General features: G+C 35.4%; 1 protein-coding gene across 18 annotated transcripts in view; it reads left to right on the forward strand.

The window, feature by feature from the left end:
- Window positions 1–13872, forward strand: part of SYNRG (synergin gamma) — a 98136-nt gene that overhangs the window by 24202 nt on the left and 60062 nt on the right. For 12 of the 18 annotated variants that reach the window (XR_009006277.1, XM_007190229.3, XM_057535744.1 and 9 more), the window contains exons 4-10: window positions 3791–3921; window positions 4600–4705; window positions 5215–5326; window positions 8856–9065; window positions 10025–10258; window positions 11209–11286; window positions 13436–13632. Coding sequence is in view for 17 of the 18 variants with exons in the window: in XM_007190229.3 (XP_007190291.2) it covers window positions 3791–3921; window positions 4600–4705; window positions 5215–5326; window positions 8856–9065; window positions 10025–10258; window positions 11209–11286; window positions 13436–13632 (1068 nt within the window). In the remaining variant the exon portion in view is untranslated. The remainder of the gene's footprint in view (window positions 1–3790; window positions 3922–4599; window positions 4706–5214; window positions 5327–8855; window positions 9066–10024; window positions 10259–11208; window positions 11287–13435; window positions 13633–13872) is intronic. The other 6 variants (XM_057535753.1, XM_057535748.1, XM_057535749.1 and 3 more) reach the window with 1 other exon arrangement.

Consider the following 13872-nt stretch of genomic DNA (forward strand, 5'->3'; position numbering starts at 1 on the left):
TTCTTTATCTTTTAGTCTTCTTAGTAGTTTATTGGATGTATCTCAGATTTCTGAGTTATTTCTTTTGCTGTGTTATTCACTCACTGTATAGCTAAGGATTCGTGTCTCTTAACCTTTTGGTTTATCTAGATTTCAAAAGAATGTATAAAATTAGACTCTATGAAATGTATAAAGTTACTTTTCAGGCGAAGGAGAAATACAAAATGCCATTTAGCAAGTTTGAATCTTCTTGAAGAAAAGAATTGTGTAAATAGAAAGGTAATATGCATAATAACACCTTCTTTCATTCTTTGTTATTTTTGTGGAATGTCTCATTTTGTCTTTTAGCCTATATGATTTGGGTGGTTTCTTTTGTGTTTTGTGTGCCTTGAGTAAACTGAGTCAAAATTTAAAAAGAAATTTTAATCCCCTACCACAAAAAAGAAATGGTAATTATGTGACATGGCAGAGGTGTTAGCTAATGCTATGGTGTTAATCATTTTGCAGTATATAAGTGGATCAAATCAACAGGTTGCACACCTTAAACTCATACAATATTATATGTCAGTTACATCTCAATAAAACTGGAAAGAATAAGGAACTGATTAAATTATAGATTGGGGGGAAAAAAAGAAATGTAATACTAGGACTCTGGCACTAATTTTTAGCAGCAAGAGAACCACAGTGTGATTAAAAATAAGTATGCATAGCCATTACTACCCAAGATTTAGAATAGGGAGTGTTAGTAATTAAGCAATATTACTTGTAATTCCAGTTGTAAAGTACTAGAAACCATTCATAAGCCTTACAGGCTGCTAGTATTTATTGAGCAGGTATGTGTCTGAGCACATGAATAGAAACAGAAAAAAAAATTTTTTTTAAATTTTAATTTTGAATTTTATGGTGGTTGTTGGTAGCTGGAGAGGGAGCATAGCATAATGATGGAGAACATGGATTTGGGGACCAGAAGCTGCCTGGGTCTAATCCTGGCTCTGACACTTGCCAGTAATGAGTGAGATACTTAACTATTTTCTGCTTCAATTTCCTCATCTGTAAAATGAGAATAATAGTAGCACCTACTGCATAGATTTGTTGTAAGGATTAAATTAATTAATACATGTAAAGCACTTAGAAAAGTCCCTGGAACATAGTACAGGCTTCATAAGTGTTATTACTAAGGTCTTCTTATTGATCATTATCGGAAATATCCCTAATTCTGATGATCTTACACATATATTGAGAATAATGTATGTAAATGCCTAGTTCTATAGCTGACATATGGGAGGAACACAGTAAAATGATACCTATAACTATTGTGTTCTTTTTTCTTATCTAGTTGCTTAATTCTGTATTTGCTTGAGGAATCTTATTTTGTTTCAGAAAAAAGTTGAATCTTTACTGTTTTTGAAAGTGTTCTGTTCTGTCATTAGTATTGTTTCTAATGTATAAAGTATATTTCTAATGTATAAAGATAATTATTTCTGTCGTAGCTGTTATTTACTCATATGTACTAGACAGTGTTGTAGGTGCTTTACACATATTATATTACTTCTAGACCTTAAAACAATCTTCCACTGTCTCAGTAAAGGTTCAGAACAAGAAGGTATTTTGGATAAGTTCAAAAGAAATACTTTTTTTATTTGAGGGAAACAGTAACATGATTTCTGTTAAAGAAAAATCAGACAAAATATACTTGAAGGCAAAAAGCCTTAAAAGCCTGGAGGTAAAGAGGATATTTCATTTTGATGAGAGATTAAATTCACCAGAAAGATTAACAGTTTGTATGCACCTAATAACCTGGCCTCAAAATGTATAAGACAGAAACTGACACAAAAACAAGGTGAAATAGACAAATCCACAATCAGTAAAGATACATGTTTAAACAACCTTCTTAACAAGCTTGACTAGTGGATAAATAGGACACTGTTCCCAACAATTGCAAAATACACTTTCTTTTTAAGCAAACATGGAATATTTATTAAAATTGAAATATGCTGGGCCATAGCAAATCTCAAGAAATGTCAAAGGGTTGAAATCTTACATAGTAGGAGTCCTCATAAGACTCCTGCGTTGGGGATCCATTTGAGATCTGTAGTCAGGAATTTAAGGTGAGTCATCAAGGTTTTTTTCTCCAGCAAGGTTAAATGGTTTGGTTGTAAGGATAAGAGAAGGTGATTAGTTGACTAACCAGGAATGAGGTTTCCCAGGAGACCATACCAAGGAAGCCAGAGGTAAGGGAGCTAAGGATGTTTACAGAGGCATTTAATATTGAATCCTGGAGTCTAAGCTGAACAAGAAGAGAAGTGAGGACGTGATGAGGATGATGGACAGTGGGAAAGTGGTAAGATTAATGGATGGGAGGGAGGTATTAATGAAATAAGAGAATTGCTGGAGTACATGAGCTGGAAGGCTGGAAGGATAGAAGGTGGTGGTCAAGTGTTGGGATGTTTAAAATCAAGATTTTGGAGATGATGCAGTTACTGGGGTGGATGGTCAGGGGAGATGGCCGTGGAATGGGAAACTGAAATGGTATGTTGGACATGATTGTGATGAGGAGACCTGAAAGGCCACAGTGTTAGATGAGTCATCCATATGATTATTGACGTCACCAAGAGCAGTTTGGGAGTAGAATGGACCATAGCAAGGTTCTGAAGCCTTTAGTTGAAGAGTGAGGGAGTTAAGGGTCAGTAGATGACATAAACAAGTTAGGATAGTAAATGATGAAGTCTGATGGCAAGAAATTAAAATGTGTTCAGGTTTTTGAAGGAAAAGAGGAGAAAAAGGGTTTAGAAGAAGCAAGGAGGAATATTGCCCATCTACAGGAAATGTTGGAAGAAAAGCAGCAATCTCCAAATGAGAGGGCTTCCAGGGACAGCCAAGTTTCAAGTTAGGGAACTGAAGGGGAACTTTTCAGGGAGAAGGTTGAATAACAGAGGAATTTTCACTCAGTAAAAATTATCCATTGCCATCATTTTCATCATCATCATCATCATTATTCATATTAGATTTTGTGGTTAGCTGTTGTGTAATACCATTCTTACTTCTGGACACTTCAGTAAACTTTATACTGTTGTATTGATATGTCATTTACTATTGATTTTTTTTTATTATTGATATTTTCTGTAAAAGTTTGGATAGCCAAGCCTATGATAATGAATATCAAAATAATCATTATCCTATCATACATACTGGAAAATCGTGTTTAATCTCACTTGTGGAATAACTACCATATGCCAGGCGCTTATCTATTGCTGGAAATACAGAGACATGTAAGATATGATGCCTCTTCTCAAAGAGTATGGGTCAGTGAGCTCACCAGATGTAACTTGTGAGTTGTACACACACACAGCCTTACACACACAGACTGAAAGATTTTACACACACACCCTCAGACTATTCTAGCAGTGGTGGTCCCCTCGAAGACATGAAGGAAATGGAAGGGGCAAGATATTAAGGGGAGCTTTTCATTTTTAGCCTGTGTTCTTTGAATCTTGTATTAAAATGCATTTATATAGTTTGTTAATAATATTAAATATTCTATTAAAATGCCTTTATATAGTTCATTAATTAAAAATAAGAAAATTTATGGAAGTTACAGTTTTTCTTTGTAGTAATTAAAAGGAGAAATTGTGGTGACTTCCCTGGTGGTCCAGTGGTTAAGACTCCCTGCTTCCACTGCAGGGGGCACGGGTTCAATCCCTGGTTGGGGAACTGATCCCGCATGCTGTACGGCGCAGCCAAAGGGAAAAAAAAAGGAAAAAAGGCGAAATTGTGTTTTTTTAAGCTTAAGTCTTTGTCTGTTTTTTTCTAGGCAGGGATACCAATGGGACCAATACCAGCAGGAGGAATGCCTTACCTGGGACAAGCACCTTTCCTAGGAATGCGTCCTCCAGGCCCACAGTACACTCCAGACATGCAGAAACAGTTCGCCGAGGAGCAGCAGTAAGAGACCTCAGGATGCAAGGATAAAGATACATGATAGCAGTCAATTTGAAAATTGTCAGATGATCTGTAGTGCAGATTTGAAGCTGAAACATTTACGGTGCCTTTAAATCTCTTTAATATACTCTTATTATTTAAAAGTTTAAAGCCGTAAGGGACCTTAGAGATCCTGTAATTCAATCCTCTGACTTTACATCTGGGGAAAGTGAGGTCCAAAGGAGTAAGCCACGTGTCAGCCTGGGTTACACAGTTACCAGTAAGACCTGGACCCGAGTGCGGGCCTCCTGAGTCCCAGAACCACTGCTCTTTCTCATGTATGTTACTGCCTCCTCAAGTAGAAGTTTCTTTTTTATATGCAGAGCAAAGAGTGTTTTTATTTCGTCTACCTCCCTCTCTGTTTTTTGTAATTACTTTGAATGTAAAATGTTGTCTCCTTCCCTTGCAAATTAGACAGGAAATAAATTCACGTCTATAATTTAGGTAAATCACTTTTTAGACTTATTTCATATATTTGGAAATTAATATAGTGGTGAAATAGGATTGTCTTCAGAAAATTAGATATAATTATCAGTGAAGTTTTTAGTTCTAGAAATGCTAGATGACTTAGAAAGAAGAAATATGAATATAACAGTTGATAATCCCTGAAGCTGGCTCTTTACTAGATTGTTTTTCCTTCAGAAAACGATTTGAACAGCAGCAAAAGCTCTTAGAAGAAGAAAGAAAAAGACGCCAGTTTGAAGAGCAGAAGCAAAAGCTCAGACTTCTGAGTAGTGTGAAACCCAAGGTAACGTATTCCAGCACACAGCATACCCCCCCGAATGTGCCTCTTCTCAGTCATTTAGTGGATTTTGTTACGTGGGCACCAGCGCAAGCTGAGGCTGTGGTTGATTCGTTTTGGTTTTGTCTAAGTCCGAAAGCAAAGGACTTTTCTTTTTCTTTAAAGATACTTTATTGTTGAAGGGAATGGCATAGCAGCCATTATCTTCTCAACTCTTGTTTTCTACCTTTGGAATGCTTGTAATCTTTTCTTGGGAAGCATTAATACTGGATACTTAATATCTAACAGCTGTAGCCTAAAGTATTTCTAAATGGGCCTTTTAATAATCTTTAGAGTGTTGTTTCACGCCTTCGCTTTATGTCAATGTTTTTCTGACTTGGAAAATTCACTATCCGAAGTATGTGGTAAAAATATTGTAAGTTGACGAATATATGCACTTTTCTTTCAACTTGTGTGGATTAGGACGTAGTGTGAGAGACAAGTGAAGAAATATATATACATTTATTGTCTCCCAGACAGGAGAGAAGAGTAGAGATGATGCTTTGGAAGCCATAAAAGGAAACTTAGATGGGTTTTCCAGAGATGCTAAGATGCACCCTACTCCAGCATCACACCCTAAGAAACCAGGTAGTTTTAATTTAAAAATTTTCTTTTGTTGGAAGGTGACTTATAGTCCCTGTGTGTTTAATTGACCATTGTGTGTGTGTGCGGAGAGTGAATGTTGAACTCCTCCTTCAAGCTAAGTACAGATTTGGATGTTTTAAAATTTACAGTGGGTTAAGAGCTCTGGTCTAGACAATCTTGGGAGGAAGAAACCTCTTTGTCTTCTAGTAAATGTCAGTATGACAACTTTACTTGTAAATCTTCTGTATAAATGAGTATGTTAACGTTAGTAAAGTCCATTCACTAAAAGCAAATGTAATAAAGGAGTTTACCATTTCATTCTCATTATTTTAAAGTAGTTTTACTTTTGATGTACTAGTTCAGATTTTATTCAATGTGATGAAACTTACAAATTTTCTAAATGACTCCTTTAAAAAGTCATGGATTTATATGTATAAAATAGATAACTACTGAGAACCTACTGTATAGCATAGGGAACTCTACTCAGTGCTCTGTGGTGACCTAAATGAGAAGGAAATCCAAAAAATAGAGGATATGTGTATGTATAGCTGATTCACTTTGCTGTACAATATAAAATAACACAATATTGTAAAGCAACTACACTCCAATTTAAAAAATGTCATGGATTAAATAATATTTCTCGTGAAATTTTAGTTTTTAAAATACATTCCTTTGTCGTTTTTATTTTCATTTACCATCAAATAAGCAAAAGAAAAGTACCTAATAGAGCAGGATAAAGAGATATTTTTGGGGGGTTTTTTTGCATGTGTTTTAAACATTTAGCAGTTGAAATGAGTTTTAACTTCACATAACTGTTACCATATCCTTTTCTAAAATTTGATATTTTGACATTTTATTCTCAGCTAATTTCAAGAATAACATACCATTAATAGGTGAATAGTTTTCATAAATCATTCAGCCAAGTGCTATTTTCTGCAGGCATGTATTACACTGACGGCCTTTATAGGTACCTTTTATAGGTGATATCAGGAGGGCATAATCTAATATTGGCAGAGTAACGAGTTCTTGACTTTCTGGGACAGCTTTGCCTCTGTGCTATTAATTTCACTTGCTAGATTATATACTTAGATTATCGTTACAAAAATATGCCCCAAAGTAAAATATATACTGATATTGAAAAGGGAATGGATATTAGCAATCAGAATGAGTTCAGAAAGGAAAAACATACCTAAAAATGAAAATTACAAGCTGAATAAGCTAGTCAGTAAGTCATTTAAGTATAGTCATTGGAATGGTAAAACTGGACCCAGCATGGAACTTAGATAAAGGAGAAGAAGGCAGAGAGGAATGGTCATTGTTAGGTCACATACTGTTCTATCCATATAGAATGCCCCCTTTGGACAACGGTATGGTTTAACAACTTCATTGTAAGTAATAAATTGGTGTTTTGATGTTCAAGTAATCTCTTGAGTTCAGTCAACATGCGTGCAGTTAGCTGTTCCTAGTTAACTGCTTCATGCTTCGCTAGAAAAATATTTTTTTGAAGCAAGCCCAAGGAATTTCCAGAGCTTCTCCAGCTAGGGTCTTAAACCTAGGCCTAAAGTATGTAAAAAGTTTCCAGCCTTTTTACCGCCAGGGGCATAAACGCCCATAGACTGTTTATCTTAAAATATTGAATATACAAACTGTATCACATAATTTTTATACTTCTTATTAATCATATATATATATATAGCTACAAGAGTTTCTAAGCCAAAATATATACCACATAGAATTAACATAATTCCAGTCAAATACAAAGAAATTTTTAGCCTAAAAAAAAAGAAAGAAAAGGAAAAAAGTTGGTTTAGCCTAAACAGTCAGCTACTATATCCATAGTAGCTGTCAGTTTTGCATTGTTACTATTTTCTACCAGTACTGATCTGAGAACCCAAATTGAGAGCTTAAATACACACTCTCAGTAACCATTATTGGGAGGGTTGGGATTCATTATGACATGGCTTTTTTTAAACAAAATTCATTAAGGCAGTAATTTTGCATATTCATTTTGCATCTTTCATAGAACTTTAATGCTTCCAGCCTTTATTTCATGGATCCAAAAGAGAAGGGTCCAAAAGAGAAAAACATAGTGTCCCCATTTTTCAAATGAGAGCCTTTTTTAAAAAAGACTGCTCCTTGTAACATTAGACTTTAGTAAATGTTAAAGCAATTCAGAGAAGTTAAAAATGTGAAGAAGCAACAATAATAGTATTGTTAATGAGCCTAGTATTAAACATAATCCCTGTAGAGAAGGTTTATTACATAAGTGAATCTCATATTTAACAGTAAAAAGCCACAGTGATGTTTATATCTTTTAGAGGCAAAGATCTTTTAAACATAGCTCTTAGGGTTTACTTTCTTAAATTGGCTGTTGAGTTATTTGACTTAGCACTTTATGATGTCCTAATTTTGATGCTTTTCACAAGAAAATATCACTTTGGTAATATGTTTGATGTTCTTGTTGCCTTTGTAATTTTCATTCCCCACACAGTAAGTTTCATCCTCATATGAAATATGAACTATGCTAAGTGTATGGATTAGGCATGATTTATCAAAAATTACAAGTGTGTGTCACGCACTGTTTTTTACTGGCATAATGAAATGTAATCATCAGTATATATCTGTCTAAAATGTATTCAGCAGCATATAGGTAGGTTCTCTTATTTATATTGGTTTGAGAAAATATTATCCAGATAAATAGATCAATTGAATTCCAAAAATAATCACCACTTTGATGTAAATTATTAGTGGTCTCAAGGAAAAAAAATAAGTGCTAACTTAATGAAAGAAGGAAAGAAATTTTGAGTTTTACATTTTTCTGTTTTTGAGCAAAATAGCTATAAAACCTCTTTTTAAAAAAGACTAAAAATGAAATTGAGTTATTTGTAGTGAGGTGGATGGACCTAGAGTCTGTCATACAGAGTGAAGTAAGTCAGAAAAGCAAATACTGTATGCTAGCACATATACATGGAATCTAAAAAAAAAAATGGTTCTGATGAACCTAGGGGCAGGATAGGAATAAAGACGCAGATGTAGAGAATGGACTTGAGGACACAAGGAGGGGAAAGGGTAAGCTGGGACGAACTGAGAGGGTAGCATTGACATAAATACACTACCAAATGTAAAATAGATAGCTAGTGGGAAGCAGCTGCATAGCACAGGAGATCAGCTCGGTGCTTTGTGACCACTTAGAGGGGTGGGATAGGGAGGCGCAAGAGGGAGGGGATATGGGGATGTATGTATGCATATAGCTGATTCACTGTTATACACAACAGAAACGTAACACAACATTGTAAAGCAATTACACTCCAATAAAGATGTTTTAAAAAAAAAGACTAAAAAATTGTTTGTAAATAGACATCAAAGTGTTTTGCATTCATTGTATGATTCTGTTTGTTGTTACATGTTATTTCTTATTCACCTCCACTATTCATGTTTCAGTATATTCTTTTGGGGTTATACTATATCTTAATTTCTTTTCCCCTGTTGATTTTCATTTCTGTGTGTTTCATTGCCATTTTCCATTTTGCAGATTATCCCACATCATCTCATTCTGCTAAAACTGTCTCCCCATCACCAGCCTTTCTTGATGAAGAAGAATTCAGTGACTTTATGCAGGGGCCTGTTGAAGCTCCCACATGTGGTCCTTCTTCCACTTCCCAGCCTTTTCAGTCTTTCCACCCCACCGCCCCACTTGGCCAGTTGCATGCTCAGAAGGCTGGAGCACAGTATATCCCTCCAGGTCAGAGTCCAGTGTCTGTTGCCTTATGTGGTGTCCCTGGGCAAACTCCTTATTTCTCTACTGTTTCAGCCTCATACAATGTGCAGAAAGCACGTAACTACTAGACTATTAATGAAAGTATTTTTAAAATAATCTAGGATAATTTATTTCACTTGTATAAGTAGAATAATACAGTGATGTTGGCACAGAAACATGTGCCTGAATATATGAGTACTATTGAAATTCACCAAAGTAAGAATATAGATTTTTTTAATTCTGGGGGCTTCACATTCTGGAAGAGTGATTGGAAACATCTGCTCCTAAATTAGGACCTATTTAAACCACCTTAGAACTTTAAGAACACACTGATTTCTTCAGGAGATGACTCTTGTTTGGGGGAATCACCACCGTCATTTTCTTAAGAGTAATGAGCCAGGGAAAGCTGCTTTAGAAGGTGCTCTCTGTGATAAAGCACGTTGGGGTCAGAAGCCCAGGTTCTCCATTTACTATCAGTTTGTCCTGGACAACCTTTAAACATTTCTGTACCTCAGTTTTATCACTTGTGGGGGCGGGAGGTAGTTACTGTGTCTTGAGGCACAGAACAGTGCTGAGAGGGGTCCTAGCAGACATGTGCTCGTCTGCACGTTCTCGGTTGACAGATGAAGAAATAGGCGATAGCTGGTAGAAGTGTCTGTATCTTGTGTAGGTCACCAGATTTCTAAGGTAGAACACCTTCCACTATACCATTCTACCTACTGTCTCACAGAATTCCTGAGAATCAAAGTAGATAATGATGTTTAAGTTCTCTAAAATCGCTAAAGTGTCTCAAGCCCTAGACAAACGTGTGGACTTGAATTATTTCAAAATTTATATTATATGTGGCAGGGCCTTCCCTTTAGAATTGGGGGGGTGGAGATGGATGGTTGAAAAATTAGAAGCTTGCAGTTATATACAAATAATCCTTCATGCTGTTTGTTTAGGCCCTTCCTTGGAGGAGAAGCTCCTAGTATCTTGTGATATAAGTACATCTGGGCAGGAACAAATTAAATTAAATACTTCTGAAGTTGGGCACAAAGCCATAGGCCCAGGTTCCAGTAAGAACCATCCCAGTTTAACGGCCAATAACGGGGGTGCTGTAGATGGACGTGTAAGTGGTACCACTACCGCAGAGGCAGAAAAGACTTCAGACCAAAACCTGTCCATTGAAGAGAGTGGTGAGCTCATGAAATATTCAGCAAAAAGTTCATTTAACCAAATGTTGCTCAAATGCTAACACCTTAGGCGTTAATCTTAAAATGAATGCTGCTTGATTTTGCTAATCGAAATTTTGCTTAAAATATATTTAATGCATTCCTTTCTCTAATTAACCCCTACAATTTTGCTCTGAATTCTTTCAACACACTGTTATTCCTTTTAAAAAAATTTCGATAACCAGTTTTTTTAATCGGAATCATTCCTGATTTAAAATTTCTTCGCCTTTTATTTTATAAAAAACTTTTTCCCCCTCTTAAACTTTCTGTTCTTCTATAAGGTTGAAAAGTTAAAATTTAACTGGAAAAGTCACCAATGAGAATATAGTTTTGCTTCTCTGAAATTAATTGTACACACCGCTGCCTAAATTAGATCCACATTTTTATAAACTCCACTTGCAGAGATGAATTACAATGTGGGCAGCCCAGGAGGCAAACTTTTGGAGGCTATTTTGCAGGACAAAGTGAAAAACAAAAATTTTAAACAAAAATGCTATACATCTAAGGCAGCAGTGTCATATTCAGGATTTTAAAAAATCAGACTTTGCAAAGAAGTGTTATTAAAGGCTGCAAGTGAAGCTTGGGCTTTTTTTTTTTTTGCGTATGTAATCTTTAAACTGGCATCTCTCATGTTTTTGTCTATAATTTGTAATATATGTGACTGGCACAAGCCTCATATGATCCAGAATATTGATTTTGTACATCTTAGGGATATTTTTTTGTTTATTTTTAGTTTACACCTTAGGACATAGGTGTACAAGAGTTGCTTAGAAACCAAATTTTAGTTGTGTTGGTGACTTTTGTTTTTTAGTGTCTCCAGTGTTCTTCTTATAAAAAAACCATGACACAGTGTGATTTCCCCATCTGCTACATGGACCAGTATATACATTAGATAATGTTCTTTAACTTCTTAGGTGTGGGAGTATTTCCCTCACAGGATCCTGTTCAGCCCAGAATGCCTCCTTGGATATACAATGAAAGTTTGGTTCCAGGTAAAAAGAGCTTTTTTGTCCAAGATTCCTATCTGGATACTTTACTTTAAATGTTGTAAATGTAGTTATAAATATTTACTATTGTGGTTACAGAATATGCAGAAGGAATTGTAACTTTTTCTTATTTATTTTTTCTAAAAGAGTACAGAAAATTAAATACATCTAGTGTTTAAGACTGCCTTATAGGGACTTCCCTCGTGGTCCAGTGGTTAAGACTCCGTGCTTCCAATGTAGGGGGCCAGGGTTCAATCCCTGGTCAGGGAACTAGAGCCCACAAGCTGCAGCTTAAAAAAAAAAAAAGATCCCACATGCAGCAACTAAGACACGGCACAGCCAAATAAATAAATAAATATTTAAAAAAAAAAAAAAAAGACTGTCTCATGTATGAAATAACTATATAAATGAAGGAGAAGTATTTTGCTTTAATGTTTTATTGACCATCATATACTTTTATATCTAAAAGCTTTTCTTAGATTTATTATGCTTTAAAAGACACTATCAAATATTTATTTCACAGATTATTAATAACATCAAGAATAGTACTAATATGTTTAGTATAATTTTCTGAACTCTTGGTGATTCGTTTATATATTTAAAAAATATTCTTTGACTTTGTCAATATAATACTATATGAAGTAAAACACCAAGTGGCATCTTTTCCTACTTTGGAAGGTGTTGTTTACTTTTTTCCTTATGTATGTTATTAACTGCTGAGCCAAAAAATTACTGAAGTACACATTTTGTGATGTAGTAGTCAATTGGTACAAGGGAATAGTGTGTTTAAGCCATGGTTGATGTGCATAGAATAATGACTATTACAATGGCATTATGTTAATCACTCTTACTGTATTGTAACTTGTTCAATTTGCTTTGCAAACCCCTTAAAAACTAAAGGTACTTTGATCTTTAGCTCTCTATGTTGGTCATAGACTTGATCTAGGTTGGTTCTACACTTGATTTAAATAAAACTCATGCAAGATCCCTGTAGCTCAACTTTTTTGGGGAAGAAATTAGTAATGTCTACTTTTCCTCAGAATCACATAATCACAAATTGAAAGGCTCATTTCCCAAAACCACAGGGGACTTCAGTTGTACATAAAGATAATTGATTTCCTCCCAACTGCCCCTTAGACAGATTGCATCTTTTCTTCTTCCTCTCTGTCTACAAGCCAAACAAACAAAATCTAGATCTTCGTACATTTTGGGATTCTGTCCCTTTTCTGCCAGCTTGTATTTCTTTCTCCCTTCTCCCTCCAAACATACACGTACACATAATTTCCTAGCCAAAATATGTGTTCTTATGGTCAGCCTACTAACCTGTAATCCATATCTAAATGCTAGATGTAAAATTTTTGCTTTAAGTATTTTTCTCCGTCTGCCTTAGCCCTACTTTCATCCCCCAAACTCCTCTAACTAGGCTTGCCAGATTTAGCAAATAAGCATACAGAGCATCCAGTTAAATTTGAGTTTCAGAGAAACAGCAAATAGTTGTTTAGTATAAGTATACCCCATGCAATAATTGGCGTCCTTTATTTTATGTGGCAACCCTATCCCTAACAGCCTTTCCCACTTTGTCCTTTGGAAAGGCCATTTTATAGTGAAAAACTCCCCAACAGTCCCTTCCTTTATTCAAACACTTACTCTGCTCTCTAACTAAAACCGTGTCTTTCTCTAAAGGCTGTGTTCCCAAAGCACCTCACCCAATGATGTTTCCTCTAATAGCCTCTAATTCACTGGGACAAGAGAAAGGTGATATTAGTATAATTCTTGCTTCCCACTGCTATTTTCAAATTAGTCCCACCATCATTACTCTACAACTTCTTTTTTAAAGTCCAGAATATCTGCTTATACCACCTCCATCTTATTGTTGTTACTATCTACTAATGAATTATAAGACTTTCTCTTACCTTTAACCCCAAATCTTTGTCTGTAGGGCCAAGCTCCAACTTCTCTTCTAAGCTCCAGACCCTAATTGTCTGCTGGATATTTGCACTTGAATATCTTTACAGCAGTTTAAACCCTTGATGTGGCTTCAGTTCTCTTAAAGCAGTTTGACTTAAGATTATTCTTGTATAAGCAGCAATGACAACAAAAAAGATGAATCACTTGTAATATGTTTACATTTGTAATCTGGTCTTTCCTTTAATAGATGCGTATAAGAAAATTTTAGAAACCACAATGACTCCGACTGGAATAGATACTGCTAAACTTTATCCCATCCTGATGTCATCCGGACTTCCCAGGGAAACTCTTGGACAGATATGGGCCTTAGCTAATCGAACCACACCTGGCAAACTTACTAAAGAAGAACTTTATACTGTTCTCGCCATGATAGCAGTAACACAGGTAGACATTGTTTCTAAGGTTAGGTCAAATGACTTTCCAATATAAACTGAAAGAATATGAATCCTTTTTTTCTACAACCTTGCAGAACTCCTTGGACATTAAAATTTAGATTATTTTCAGGATACAGTTCTTCAAAAATGTACAGTTTATATGATGTGCATACTAGCAAAATATTCTTTTGTTTAAAGACTTCAATATATTAACATTCTCTGACCTAACTGTGACCCTTCTGAACTTGAA

Source organism: Balaenoptera acutorostrata, chromosome 20, assembly GCF_949987535.1.
Source record: "Balaenoptera acutorostrata chromosome 20, mBalAcu1.1, whole genome shotgun sequence".
Taxonomy (NCBI): domain Eukaryota; kingdom Metazoa; phylum Chordata; class Mammalia; order Artiodactyla; family Balaenopteridae; genus Balaenoptera; species Balaenoptera acutorostrata.